This window comes from Dermacentor andersoni, chromosome 3 (assembly GCF_023375885.2).
Source record: "Dermacentor andersoni chromosome 3, qqDerAnde1_hic_scaffold, whole genome shotgun sequence".
NCBI classification, from domain to species: Eukaryota; Metazoa; Arthropoda; class Arachnida; order Ixodida; family Ixodidae; genus Dermacentor; species Dermacentor andersoni.
Window position 1 is genome coordinate 41,385,686 of NC_092816.1, and position 15,723 is coordinate 41,401,408.

Sequence of the window (15,723 nt, forward strand, 5' to 3'; positions counted from 1 at the left end):
AGAGCGCCTGTTTGAGGTGACAATATAATCAAAATGGCGGCAGTGATGACTTCGACTAAGGTCGTTTCGGACATGCGGTCACAGCAAAGAGTCCGGAAAATCCGACTGCAAAGGGTTCTTGCACCCGAAATTTCAGACGTTCTTATACATTGACTCTATGGGGCACGTGGTGGTGCTGCAAAGCCATCCGAATTACCGGGCGTCCCGAAAGTCTGTCGTTGACTGTACACTGGAAACTGCAGTCGACAACACAGCATAAAAGACAATTAGTTACCGATTCCTCTTACTCGGGCCACCATTATCCAATTTTATTGAACGGGAACGAAACTCTCGGTGACTTTCGTTCGGGAACGAAAGTCTCCGAGAGTTTCGTTCCCGTTCAGTAAAATCGGATAATTTTCCGATAGAAGCAAGATTCCCTGACCATTTCCGGACTATTAAATATCCCTGAGAATTCCCGTTTGGTGGACACCCCGAGAAGACTGTCAGTAGCAACAAAGCTGGTTCCAAAGATTTTGGTGGGAACTTTGTTGCATCTCATTCGGTGAAGCACAACCTCTTGCTTCGATGTCTAATCGTGTGAACAATGATACACATGCATGCAAAGAACGAACCAGGAGTCAAACCAGAGGTCAATTTTAATGCCAACTCAAATTCATGATCTTAACACTGATTACAATGTCTACAGGCTAGCTTGCCCTTCTCTAAGTTGCCACTGTATTGCCACTTTCAGATGCCGTACTGCCCCCACGTTCATACTCACCTCATCAGACAAGTCCTGAAAAACCATCACCTAAAGCAAGATCTTTGATTGTATAGAAGTTTAAAACTACACCTACAATTGATTGCACAATTCTAAGTGAGAGTATACGATTAAAGCTACGTTTGAGCAGTACATTACAGCTACAAATTGACATAAAAAAAAAGTACTGCATTGCAAACAGCTGCAGAGAGCCCATCACCCCTCCCAAAGCATCTACTAGCCACAATCGCCCACCCCGCCATCCAGCCCCAGTTGCGCAACTCTTACGGCACCTGTTTGCATCCTGCCATGTGTGGATCCAATCCTGAATTCCATCCAATCCTATTGATCCAGATTCCACACACGAGTGTAAACAGGTCCTGAACCCCTGCGTGTCAGTCCTCCTCCTCGTCAGGAGTGAGACCTTTGGCAAGAAAACAGGACAGGACGGTTAGCAAAGCAGAGTGGCATGTACGGCTTCCCCCAACCCTTATGATACATTAACAAAATGTTACACATAAGATGCAAATATGAATGAAGGCCAAGATACATTTTGTCCCTTATTCCTTGGGCAGGGGCAACAGATTTACTACAGCAAGGCATCACTTACAATTATGACATAGCAAATCGCCACAAGACATTTCCCTATGACGGTCACTCAATCCATGTGGGAGACAACCTAATCTAGATAGACCACTCTATGGACCATTAAGCACAGCACTTTTTAAATGCAGTGTTACAAAGCGTCTGCAAAAATTTTGAAAACAACATGCAAATCAAGCGACTCCCCTCAAGATAACAAAACACGCATTTGTCTCCGATGGTGACGTGGAACGAGACTTATTCCACGTCTTGGTAGTAAGACGGCCACAGATAAAATGCCCAGCACTAGCAATCTCCTGGCACTCATCTTGAACGGAGTCACCTGTTGTTTGCAAGTCGAGGTGCTTTGCCGGGCTTAAGGCCACCTTTCCCTTTAAGCCATTGGAGCAGGAAAGTGAACCCGCGGTGACTACCAAACACAAGGCTGGAACCACCTAGCACCTTTATTAATGAACAGCTGCACCTCAATGTTCATTTCATTTGAAAGGGCATAGAAGAGCCTGTTAGACCAGTGTGGAAATGGCGAAAATGTGAGTGAACACGCAAGGTTAGTGAGTACCCACACCAAGGTCATGTACACTGACATGGTATTGAACCTGCATCCCCGCACAAAAGCGGCAAAACAGAAGCGGGAAGGAGTGTAGGGGCCGACGAATTAAAGCCACTATTGCTAACTTAAGCAGCCCTGACCCGGCAAAGCCCCGAGACAAAAAGGGAGCAATCGAGACAGCGGGCAGGCCAGCCCAACGGTGAGCGAGCGACAATGCGGGGTGGTTTGAGGGAGGGGCCTACCCTGAGACGAGGCTCCGAAATCCTGATGACCAATTCCGTCTCCTGTGTGCAGGACGTGTGCCGCTCCTTCCTATGCGCTACGCGGCGTGTTCTCCTCCTCCCTGTGTGTGCAAGCCACTTCTCCCAGCGCTGTCCTCTTGCGCTCCCCGAACCAGCGCTTGCTCTACAGAAAGCATTTTCTTTTTCTCCCCTTCCTGTCGTGTGCGCCTTGCCAAATCCTCGGCGGGGCGACATCACACCTTTCCACATTCCTCCCGCTAAGCTCTTCCGATCCGAATGTGCGTGTCCGCAAACATATCCACTTTAGTGATCCTCAGCGACGTGTGCCATCCTCCCGTTTTGTGGCATCTAGACAGACAAACAGATTGAGACAAGAGATGGGCATCGCCGTTCACAAGACAATCTTTTTTTTGCTCTGACAAAAAAACACACATCACACACACACATACTGAAATGTGCTTTTGCGGCAGCTAGTGACAACTCGAGAGTTGAATGCGTGATGCGCCCACATACAAATGGGCAGGCTGAGAAGTGCAGGTGATGTATACGTGTGCTGCATGTGCGCTACTTTGGTGATCAAGAAAAACATGAACTGCCAACACAATCTGTACACATCTTGTTACGAAACGGTGGGCCAACAAAAGGTGATGACGGTAATGCAAAAACAATGACGAGCCCACGTTACAAAAGCGACACACGATTTAAGCAGACCTATTTGCATCAAGCACTAAATGGTTTACAAAAAAGGAAGCTATGTGTGTGCAATGTAAGGAAAAAAAATATTCTGAACGATCAAGAATCGGCATGACAGGTTCTGCACTTGCTTTTGCACACCTTACTAGACTTAGAAGCCAGCCATTAAAATTAAACCTTTGAAGAATGCCTCTGAGCTGTATTCTGGAGTTGGAAAAAGAAATCTAACGAGGGCCAGCTGATTTTGTTTTTGCCAAGTTTTGACCAACAATAAGTTTGTAGCTTAGGGTCATGGCCCAAATTGAAACAAGGCAGCATCACTTCACAGGGAATTCTAAACATCCACCAGAATGCAAGGAACAAAAATACAAGTGAAGCTACAATGAAGGTTCACCAAAGGAGAAAAATGGGATTCGAAAGGTTGCCTGTCGAGCGCATAGTGCTGTCCACCGTATTTCACACCATCAAAGTTCCCAGCTCAGTTGGAGTGTGAACAGGACCGAGAACGTGAGGGTGTTCGTGACCCAGAGCGCCGGGCTGGTGAATACGTGGGAGAACCACGAGAGCGACGTGGGGAGTAGCTGCGGCTTCGGCTGTGCGAACGGCTGCTGTAGTCTTCACGCACTCTGATGTACGACACTTCACCCTGAAAAGAATTGAGGGGCTCTTTAGAAAGGCGCACTAACAGGCCCATATAGCAGCACAGCACAGTTCATCCACAATCAACTTTGCATTCCACTCCTATAAAGTGCCATCTTGGGACAGTTCTCATTTTTTCTGGCTTACCTAGTTTTAAGCAGCAAGTGGCTTTTTTTGCGGGTATTGTAGAAGGGTAATTTACTAAACAGCTGAAATGAAATTTCTGTATTTGTTTACCATCCCTTTAGCCACACTTCTGCTTGTGACACTTAACTACAACGTACTTCACTGTGAAAAGTGAAGGCCCACTGGCTGCTGCTGGCCGTTACTTTTTTCATAAACCTGGGTCAGGATTTCATGGGTGTGGCAACTCTCACACGAGTAAATAAATTTGCATCTGCTTCGAAAAACTAACATGCTCATTGCCACGTGCTAGCCACCTACTCTCCAGGTTCCTCTACTTATAATAGCACATGCAACGATCACATACGAGCGTGCTCCTCTTTTGAAGTCCTTTTTTCCAAGCATAAGGGAAAGTTTCTTCTTTTTAAATCTTAAAATAATTTTTTACGCGTTTCATGCTTCAGGTTTCACCTCTGTTGCACATCCTCACTTTTTGCTTTTTGTTGTGCATCAGGTTTTGTTACTCATATACAGCATATATTGCTGTTTTCAAGAAGTCAGCATTAATATACGTTGTACTGAACAAAGCAGTACAATACCGTATTTTTGCATGCTTAACCCGTACTAAATATTCTAAAAACTTCACAGTAGTCGGAGTGCAGTGCCTTGCAGTGCACACAGCAGCAAAGCAAGCGCTGCTGTGAAGCCGCATCTCAAGGCAGCACGGTGCACGCCATTCAAAGTTCCGTTACCTTCTAGAGAACGCCACCTTCTCCAGATTCCTGCGTGCTTCACGGCTGCCCATTCTCCTTCTCTTTATGGGTCGCCATTTTGCACTTAGTAGTTAGCGAAGTGCATGCAGTAGATAGTGCACATGGCACTCACAAACTAGAACTCTGATCACAAACTGTGCTCAATGGCCATTCTTTTACAGCACAGCAGATTATCAGCATCGCAGAAGAGGATACGATAAGACGTAGTCGTTCATCCACAAATGGAGACTGTATTTGCAAAGATGCGAGCGTTGTTGTATGCAGTTACTTTCATGGGTTATACGGGCGCATTTCTTGCTTGCCAGGTTGTTGTTGGGGGTGTTGAACGGTAGTTGATATTTTATATGGTGCTACTTTTGGCATTGACACCACTGTTCAGGACATGCACATTGTAATACAGTCGCCGACCGATTTTCCGGACTCCAAAAATTCGGACATGCCCGATTATTCGGTCAGCTTCGCGGCACCGCTTCTCCCCATAGACCATAATGTATAACAACTGCCGAAAGTTCGGACGCCCTGCAACCCCTCGTCTGATTTTTCGGACAATTCTTGAGCCAACTCGTTCGAGGGCATCATGCACCAACTCTGACCGCGGCGCATAGTTCGACTTGCTGAACGCCATTTTTGTTTTGAACGGAGCCTCCTTGCTGCCCCACGAAGTGGCGCTACTGGAAATCCCCGCTCATCATCATCGTTTCTGCCTGGTTCGATAGAGTGGTCGTACAGTAGTTCCGGTTTCAGCTTAGTAAGCCATGTCAAGACAATCCAGCAGCTGATTTCTTTCTTTCGCGCACGACGCTGCGAGTAGCACGTTTTTCGTTCGTGCGACTGGTGTCGGCACGGTGGTGTTTGCGTTGTGTGCTGTGTCGAGGTTTCGGTGATCCAACGTGGCGTACGGAAACATCGCGTCAAGTGTCTAATGGCGCCGACAGTGCCCGCGCAGACTGCGCTGGGGAATGCCGGCAAGCGGGTGCCGGGAGGCCTAAGATTTCTCGCCTTCCGATGTGCTCCCTACTGACGCGGAAAATATTCTGCCGAGACCTGCGCAGTGGTTGCATTGTGATTCCGGACACCGTCTCATTTGACAGTTTCACAAGTGCTGACACTGCTGTACTGACATGCGCAGAACTCGACGACGGCGAGATCGTTCGTCAGGTTTCTGCTGCTCCGCCGGACGATGACTCCGAGTCGGAAGATGACGCACCATGCACTCGACGACGGCGAGATCGTTCGTCAGGTTTCTGCTGCTCCGCCGGACGATGACTCCGAGTCGGAAGATGACGCACCATGTGCTACGCTGCCGTCGCTTGCGGAGCGTGCACAAGCAGTGACTGTGCTTTCAGCCGCCTATAGTGACCGTACGACCCTCTCCGAGATTCAGGCTTATCTGATTGCGCGTAAACGGGACAGCGTGCAACGGCGCACTCACGATTTCTTCAAGCCTACTGCCGAGCCCGAATAAGTGCGTGGAAATAAAGGATTTCATTTTTTTTTTCTTAATCTGCTTTTTCGGACACCTGTTTATTCGGACATTTCCGCAGTCCCCGTGAGGTCCGAATAAACGGTCGGCGACTGTATATTAATTACCAAGAACAATGCCTTGCACTTTTTTTTAACTGCCTCCCCCCAATATACCCATTTGTGGAAATAGATGCTGTTGCGGCATCAGTCATCAGAACAGAAGTGCTACAAATTGTGCAACCTGATCCCACCAAACAAAGTTGCTTTTATAACATCGGTTTGTCTCACCTCATGGGATCGAAAGCGAGAGTCATCCAGCTTCTTGACAGCATACTTCATGTCCTCATAGCGGAGGAACTCCACTACACCAGTGCCATCCTTGAACACATCAGCATAGCACACATCGCCTGCCTCTCTCATGTGATCTTTCAGGTCCTGCCAACTGCCACTAGGGGGCAAACCTGTAGCAGAAACACAAACATTAGCATCCTCGCAGGTAGGTCAATGGTTAGAACAGCATTTAATCCAAGAGACAGTCTAAGCCTGCTCCCGAAAGTAGTGGCACCTTAAATGCCATACACGACGACCACAGTCAAACATTAGTAGTTAAATCAAAAATATATTACTTTTAAGATTTCCTATTTTGTTCTACTTCGCACCATGCATCTTTCCAAGCAACTTAGTCTTTCAGTCTTTGCTTAACAAAGTAAACATGCACAACCTGGAGAATTTATGACAGAAAATAGAGTAGAGCACTTCATGACAGCAAGTGGTTAAATGCACCAACCATTAAGGGGGGAAGCGGGGATCAGATCGAGATTTTCGCGAAAAAAATCGATTTTTGAAAAGTACGCTTTTCAGAATCTACAGCATCATTTCTATCTTGTACTGAAATATTTCACCGAAAAACAAACTCTAAGCACTTAAAATAAATATATTTGTCGGTGCCGGCGTCCACAAATCCGCCCGAAATCGCGAAAAAGCCGCGAAGTTCAACGCGCGACTGCTCGGCTTTCCCGCCACGGAGCGCCGCCATTTTGGTATCGTTGGAAAGCCCGACTCTGACTCTTTGTCCCAGCCCTTCCCTTCCTTCCCTGCCAGCCAGCAAGCGCACAAAAAAAGAAAAACAGGAGAGTGGCAGCACGGAGCAGCCAATGGCTGCCGCGCCCCGATTGGCTCTGCGCCGCGGCTCGTTGTAAGGCGCCTCCTCATTGGTCGACGCCGCGCCATAATGGCGGCCGAGGCAAGGAGCGCAAGGAGCGTCTGCTTTTGTCCGCTGCTGGGAAGCCTTTCTGGACTTTCCTTCTCTTGTGTTTCGAGGACGTCGGCCACGTGCAATGGATCCGCGCACGTTCGAAAAGAAGTACCGGACGAAGCATGCCTACGGGAAGCGGAAACGCAAGCCCGTCACAGCAAGGAAGAAGCGGCGATTGTCAGCAGGTGGTTCGGCCGAGCCGAGCGTCCGTTCAGAATCGGCGGAGTACGCGCCCAACGTGCTGTGCGATCTCTCGCCCAACGTGCTGCGGGATCTTGCGCAGAGTCGAGCACCAGCCAGCGATAGTGAGACGAACCATGATCTTTTGCCGTCGAAGCGCGGGCGCAGTGTTACTTCACCGGTGACGATCGACATGCCAGTGAGTCTCGCCGTACGCGAGCGTCCCGTCGCAAGTTCGTCCAGCACAGATTACGGAGTGAGCTTGCAGCGGTCATCGCCGCCCGACTGCAGAGCATCGGAGACGCGCTTCCGCGGTGTGTCGTTCAACGCCGAGATGTCTCCGCAGCCAACAACCGCCAGTGAAGGCAGTCCCATGCCATCGACGAGTTCCGGCGCTTCGACGGAGCTGCAACGCGGGCGCACGCTCGCTGCCGCGGATGCGCCGGCGGCCGACCTTGCCGCTCATCGCACAGTGTTGACTGTTCGCCCAGTGAACGTCGCACTATTCAAGCTCACCTGGAAACACGATTTGTGTCCGCGGAAACTGCAGAACTGCAAGCGTCGAGAGTTCGCGAATCGCTTCGCGCGGTTTCAGCAACGGAGCGCAAGTTCGGGCTGACTGGCTCACAGGAAAATGCCATTCCCGCACCTCCAGAAGAGGAGTTTATGCTTGTTCAAGTTGCTGCTTTGAACTCGCTGATTGGTTCCCCGCTTTGCCCAACTTGTCAGCAGCCCGGCCTAGCAGTGCACCGCGAGACTGAACTGGGACTAGCTGTGAAGATGGTACTTTCATGCATTTCCTGTGGTAGTACCCTACAGTCTGAGTGGTCCTCACAAAGGAAGAGCGGCTCTAGAGCTTTCGAGGTCAACATCAGAGCTATGCAAGCAATAAAGAGCATTGGGAAAGGACCAACTGCTCTTAATGACTTCTGGGCCACCATGAATGTCTCGCATCGTGGGTTACACCACAAAACATATGATGGGCACCTCAAAAAGACTTTCAAGCCTGCCGCAGCGGCAGCTGCACACAACATCTTCACAGATGCTGTAGAGGCAGTGAAAAAGGTGTACACTGAAATGGAGACAACATTTTCAAAGAACATTACAGTAGTGTATGATGGCACATGGTTGACACGCGGCCACAGCTCCCATACCGGCGTAGGCTGTATAATTGATTTCCATACAGGGCTTGTGTTGGACTGCATAGTTCTGTCCAACTTCTGCCTTGGGTGCAGCCGACAGCCAGCAGAAAGTGACCCCAACTATGCTGAATGGAAGCAGCAACACCAGTGCCAGAAAAACACTGATGTGAATTCTGGAAGAATGGAGGTTGAGGCTGCACTACAGCTCTTCAGGCGCTCCTTGAGCAGAAATGATCTACGTTACACAAACATAGTTTGTGACGGGGACAGCCGCATGTTTCGCACTCTATGTGATGAAGAAGTTTATGGTTTTGTGCAGCTATCTAAAGAGGACTGCATAAATCATGTTAAAAAACGAATGGGGGCTGCACTTCGCTCTTTGGTGGCCAAGGCAAAGAAAGGAGAGCCACTAGGTGGAAAGGGGGGCCTGACACAGCAGCTCATCAAAAAACTGACAAACTACTATGGCCTTGCTCTGCGGAACCACTCGGAAGTCGAGGAAATGCAAAGGGCAGTAATGGCAACGTACTACCACATCACATCAACAGATGATGAGCCCCATCATGAGCTGTGTCCCCCTGGCCCCCTTAGCTGGTGCAACCACCGGTCAGCTGAGGCAGAAGGGCAGCCAGCACCAGCTCACAAGTACAAGCTTTCAGCTAAAGTTGCTGAAGCACTCCTGCCTGTGTACCAGCGCCTCTCAGACCCTCAGTTGCTGGCCCGGTGCAGAGGAGGCAAAACTCAAAACGCGGCTGAGAGTCTCCATTCAGTGATATGGTCACTAGTATCAAAAGACCAGCATGCCTCACTGTTTGCTGTGGAAACAGCAGTGCACGAGGCAATTTCAAAGTACAACTCGGGCAGTCTGAAAGCTTATTCAGACCTGTGCACAACATTGGGCCTGCGCCCTGGTGCCCTCTCTCTTCAGCGGGCTGTCGAGAAAGACTCCCAGCGAATGAAGAAGGCACACAAAGTCCATCTCCTGAAAGGACAGAGGGCTAAGAAGTCACCTGCTGCCAAGGACACCAAATTCTACAATGCAGGAGCATTCTAGACAGTGTGTGCCAGTATGGAACTTTGAGGCTTGTTTTCTCAAAAGTTTGTTTTGAGCTTATCACCTCGCTCGTGGAAAGCATAGCACGGCAATGGGAGCACGGATTTTAATCCTGTTTGTTTTGCTGCAATTGGTGAAGTGTGCCTTATGTCAAGACAGTCTCAGATTTACCATTTAGGCTCACCATTTTTTTATTACACAATAATTGGAGCATGATACATTCTAAACATAAAGAGAAGGTGCATACTATATCGTTTAGAAGAAGAGCAGAGAAATTTAAAAAGAAATTAAGAGAATCTTGACTTAGACTATACTTCTTAGTAACTATTAAAAACATTTACAGACCCATAACCCATTTTGCTGTCACGCTAGGCTTTCCACGAGCAAGCAACATGTGAGCAATATATAAATAATGATAAAATAAAAACTACTGAAGATATGATTGTGAAACTTTGCAGCTGTCTGTTTGATGCTATTTCGAACCTGTATGCCAAATTTCATCACTCTAAGATAAAAAATGAAAAAGTTAGTTCCGATCCCCTCATCCCCCCTTAAGCAGAATCAACAAGATAAAGCACTGGAATGCAAACTAAAGCAAAAAAAAATTTATGGCCAAGTTTTTTTTTATGTACATGTACGATGCTGATCTTATGCGATGTTTTGCATGTGCTTGACACCACTGGTAGTTCAGAGGCACTGCCATTTTTTATAGAGTTGCCGCCCAAAGCAAGTTGACATCGGGTTTCGACTCACCCGACTCAACTTGTTTAAGTTGGGTGAGGCTCAATCATGTGGTTGCCCGCTCACTGTTTGCTTGCTACTTTCAAGGATACGGATGAGGTGCTACCATTTCTTATGGCTGCTGCTACCACTTTTCAATTTCTTTGTCTTCGGTTGTGGGTCATGCACTCCCATACACTGGGGTGTGCACAGTCGTGATATCAGTAGGGCCACATGCAGTGGCTCTTGTCGCGTAAAATGCTGAAGCATTCTTCCGATGAAACATGTTTGTAGAACAACAAACTGATAACCATAATTTTGTTTACACATCTCTTATTGTATAGTGCATATGTGTGTATACTGTTGGTGGGAGCAAAGCGTTTTCCAGATCAAATAGTGCTTGCAATAAGTTTTTGCTTTATTCACGAGTTTTCAATCATCTACTACTAGAAACTGCAACAAAAGAACGGACCACAGGGGCACGGTTCCTGTGAAAAAATTCGACCCTCACAGTGTTAAACATAAGGGCCAGTTAAGCATTACTAGGACAAAGGGCACAACCCAACAACACATTGGGTAAAAAATGTGATAAGAGCACAAACCTTCCCATGAACATGCTACACACCCCTCACTCCAGTAAGAATCTCGACACTTTACAAGGAATATTCTGCACGGAAAACAACTTCACTTAAAGTTACCCTGATAAATGAGAGTACCAGCAATTGACTCCACAACTTACCGTATTTACTCACATAATGATCGCACCCCTGAATTTTGTCATCAAAATGCAATTTTTTTTTTATTTCCCGTGTAATGATCGCACCCCGAACTTGCTGCAGTGATATGTCGTGTGCCAAGTCTAGCTAATAATGATCGCGTTTGCCATCTGTCGAATGCTACGTAAATGACTCTTCAAGACAAGCCAAGCAGTCTGCACGCACCAAACATTCTTAAGTAGATGCCCTATTTCATTACTTTCATCCCTTTCCACACTTCCATGAAAAAAAGAGGAACAACCAAACTTGCCTTTATTATGTGTAGGCTTTATAATGGAAGTGCCTTTCGATTTTATCTGCACTTGTGGGCACGCAACAAATCGCGAGCGGCAACGATAGTAGTCACGTTTACACTGATACGTTAGTTAGAAGTGTACCCTATTCATACGCTACCGCTTGTAACACACCTAAGATATTTGCCCACCCGTGCAGTATTACGACGTGCAGTATAAGGATAGCAGTGAAGACAAATGCCGCAGTTTCCGTAGTATGCCGGCCATGTGTTTCTATGTCACCGGCAGCTAAGCGCGGCCATCTGTTTCTGTCCCCTCAAAGTGGACATGGCTATGTTATTGCCGCAAACTTGCTGATATAAACGATATTACTCATTACTGATACAGAAGAAGCTGGGGCTGTATTCTGAAACGTTCGCCTTCCGCAAAAGTCACATTCAATAAGCCAAGCGACTGCTCACCCGTGACGTCAGCGTGCATTACCAACGCGCGCTCTCGAACGCTTCACATCGCATGAGAGACCGCGCCCGGCAAGTGCAGAGTGGCTCGGGTGTGTTTTCAAGTGTAGTGGCCACACTACGGGTTCTGCACACTGACTACGTTTGCTTATGGCCTCTTTAGGTAAAAGAAATTAAGAAGGTGTGACATGTTTTATTTAATATGAATCAACAAACATCGCCGCGAAAGAATGCGTGTAAAACGCCACCAAAAAGGCTACTATAAACTACCACCTATCTTATCTCTACTACACTCCGCCACCAACCAAACGCGAAGAGACGCCAAAAGACGTATTAAATAAATGAACACATGTCGAGAGCACCCACCCACACCATGACATCAAAATGACGTAGGCCGGAACTACTAGATAGCGCTGTTTAATTTCCGGTTTTGCTAAAATATCCAATCAACGTGCGCCGTTGGCGGAGGCGTGGCCACGGCAAAACTTTCGCGGAGGCGAACGTTTCAGAATACGTCCCGTTTCAATGCATGTGATGTACTCATGAGAAGAAAAAAAATCGCGTTCGGCGTGCTCCGCCGGCCGCCATATTGTTTTGGTGTCCCGCACCACACAAAGCGGCAGCAGCCTATTTGTTGACCTGTTGTCATCCAGCAGCAAATATGGGATGAAAAAAAATTTTGGTCTCGCGGGAAATTTAACCCACATAATGATCGCACCCTTGAATTTGCATCAATTTTTTTTTTAGAAAAAAGTGCGATCATTATGAGAGTAAATACAGTGAATAGACGGTGCAGCAGTCAAATTGTGCTCTTTGTGGTGGTGGCACATGCCAAAATTAAGCGCCCGAGCTGCACCTTTGGGGCATGCCACCTAAGGCGAGTAGAGTGTCTTAGGCACAGCATGAAAACCATCTAGCTCAGAGCAGCCCACTGAATTTGCAACAGACGGTCCGTCCTCCCATAATACGAAAACTTCAATAGGGAATTTTCATGTTCTAATATGGTAGCATCAAGTATTACAATCGTAATGTACAGTCAATACACTTGTCTGAAGTGCTTAAATGCCGTGCTTTGGGCTGAACAGGCACTAGTCCACCAATAACACCAGATGCAAGCTAGCTGACATCTGAGCACACGCAGCTGCACTGAAGGAACTACTTTTTTTTGCCTGGCATGCCCAGATGTAGGTTATTTTAAACCAGGCATCATTGGTAGATGGCACCAACGCCGAGCATGTATGGTGCTCTTAACAACCCTGCTGACATTGCAATTAGTGCACACTGAAACAAACTAGCATAGCCCACCTGAAACAAGAACCCTGTACTGAGACCTCCGGGCAGGGGGTCCCCTACCGCGGCCAGGTCCCATGCTACCCCGTCCGGGGGCCGAGCCCCGGGGGAATTCGACACGCAAGCGGTAGCCATCATAGTCATAGCCATCCCGGGCTTGCACTGCATCCTCTGCATCTCTGTAAAAAGAAGCGAGGCAATGAGCACGATGCACTCATAAGCTGAAAGTTTGCGACATTCCTTTGAAAGGCCAACTGCAACGAAATTTTGGATGAGTAAAAAGCCTCGATTTAGATGCCATAGACACCAGCTACCATGCTAAATTTTGACCAATAGTCTTCAAAAATAATCTTTTTTGATACCAAAAGCGAAAACTTAATATTAGGCCTCTGTACCAGACCTCCTGTGTTTGAATCCCACCATCTGGCAATTTAATTTTAATACTGCTTATTTATAAATTAAACACAGGAGTTTGATCAAAATTATGGGTGCATAGTCACGAAGCTGTTTGAAGTAAGGACGGAGTTTTGGCAAATCCATGTATGTACTAACCATCATGTCCATGATGGCTGCACTTGCGCACGCTGTTTGCAAAAATGACTACACCCCCATTAGTTGGGCGAACTGCCTTGCAGGAAAGCTAGCTTTACCCATCACATGGGTCTAATATAGGTCCACGTAAGGTCACTACTCTGGAGCTACAACGCTTTGCTGTGAACATTTCACTGCCGCGCATGTTGTGAACAGGTTTGACCATACAGCTGCTTGGCTTTGTGACTGCAAATGCATCAATTTTGAACACTACATAATGTAAATGCGACTTCAGGCAAAGATTGGGCAAATCCATTATGCATTATCATATTCACATGGCAGTTGATCGTTTGCAGCACTTGAGTTCTCTCTGCTAATTTTAGTACGGAACTATAATCCAAGCCAATCGAATGGACCTCAGATACACTGAAGGCCTTAGTCATAGCGTGCCAAGCACTGGACACAAAAGCGACAGAACGCACACATACATAGTGTTCTGTACCAGATAGTGCAGTGACACCCGAAAGCCCACTTGGATGTGTAAAACAATGCATAAAGGTTAAGTGGCCGAACTTTCAGAATTGTATTGACTTTTGCTTTGCCAAATTCAGTAGACATTACTTTAAAAAATTAATTCTGGGGTCTTACGTGCCAAAACCAATATCTGATTACGAGGCTCCACAAGCTAGCTCAGAAAATATGCGTGCACTAAATGTGATCCATCCATAATTCTTGGTCTTCACGTGTTGCTCCTTTTCTCAGCGTAAGCGGCTTCAAATTTGTCGCACACCAGCCAGAGTCGTGGGATCATCGTATTACTCCACACAGCATTACGCTATTTCGTTTCGCCTGCCACGTCGCGCGACACCACAAATGAAAACGAAGCGCAGCTGCTCGGTGCGACAGCTGCAACGCAGCCAGGTCGCGCCGTTATGTGCTAAATGGCGCTCCAGTTCGCGTCCTTTGCAATGCTAGATGATTGCCCGGATGTATTTTTCGCTTAAATGAAACAAGCACACTGACCAGCTCTGCCGGAATCTGCAGAGAAGACGCGGTTCCTTTGGGATTAAGCTTGGTGATAAACTTACGCACTCTTACTTCCGTATTCAGAATTGCGTCTTAAATTGAAGCTCACGCTTGACTTGATTTAAATGACGCCTGTCGTGAACGCGCCACAAGAACCGCAATGAGCATCTTGGGCGCGTTCACACAAGGCGTCATTTAGATCAAATGAAGCATTGGGTTTAAGTTAAGAAGCATTTCGGAATACGGGGGTTAGTGATCTATTTTGTTTTAACTGGTTTAAATCACTTACCGCTCACTGAAGCACGCCTCATTAGGCGCGCTGCGCAACGCTCAACGAAACACGTGCGTTATAGCCTCGAAATACTTAAAACGCTCTGCAGTCAACGATGCTACTAATAAAGAAAAAAATACATGCGTCATAGTGCTTTTCATTAAAGGGTTCTCTCTCTCATGCGTCATAAAACGGGCAAACATAGTCGCCTTTGCACGCCCAACTTTTTTGTTGCCAGGTTCGACTGTTTCAAAGTAATTACGCCCACGCCTCTACATCAGATGCAGATTGTGAGAACGACACGCGCCACAGCACGCAATGCACCGCGGTAAAATAAAATATCTAGGGCAGCTGCACAGCCTCTGAACAAAACAAAAGGGCAAGGGTGGTGCCCGGGCAGGAACAACCTTGAAACAAGCACAATGCGCACAAGCGTTGCACGTATCACTAACAGCTTGAAATTAGTAATACAAACGTCTCAAAGCACAAATATTAGTTGAGAATTACACGAATGCGCCCATACGCTAACGTGGACACTTACCTTGGGTCGTCGAATTCAACAAAAGCGAATGGCGGACCCCTGCGATTCTTCAAGTCGATGAACGTTATCTTGCCGAATTTGTAAAACAAATCCTCAATATCCTTGCTCCTGATGTCAGGGGGCAAATTCCCAACGTAGATCCTGCATTCGTTTCCTCGGAAAGACATGATGACGACGGATTACTAACGATTGCACAAAACACACACTAAACGCTGTTTGCGAATCCAAGCGATCGAATATTGTCGCCTCCCTCTCGCTTTATCTCGCGGTAAACGAGAACGCGCGAATTTTGTCAAACGCAAACCAAAGGCATTGCGCAAACAAACAAGGAAGTATGTTGGGAACAAATAAACGAAGTATCCACCTACAGCTCGCACTTTGCCAAAATAAAATATTACAAAATCTAATGTATGAAGA

General features: G+C 47.1%; 1 protein-coding gene across 2 annotated transcripts; it reads right to left on the reverse strand.

The window, feature by feature from the left end:
• Window positions 1-620: 620 nt before the first annotated feature.
• Window positions 621-15,592, reverse strand: SF2 (splicing factor 2). Of its 2 annotated transcripts, XR_011893357.1 has the most exons (5): window positions 15,307-15,592; window positions 12,953-13,116; window positions 6,118-6,290; window positions 2,138-3,476; window positions 621-1,166 (listed from the first exon to the last, which is right to left on the reverse strand). XR_011893357.1 is itself a non-coding variant. In XM_050167057.3 (4 exons), the coding sequence occupies exons 1-4, from the start codon at window positions 15,471-15,473 to the stop codon at window positions 3,309-3,311; spliced, it is 672 nt and encodes a 223-aa protein (XP_050023014.2). In that variant the 5' UTR covers window positions 15,474-15,592; the 3' UTR covers window positions 621-3,308. The 2 variants fall into 2 exon arrangements, 1 of the variants encoding a protein (XP_050023014.2); XM_050167057.3 differs by having other exon boundaries at window positions 621-3,476.
• Window positions 15,593-15,723: the final 131 nt, after the last annotated feature.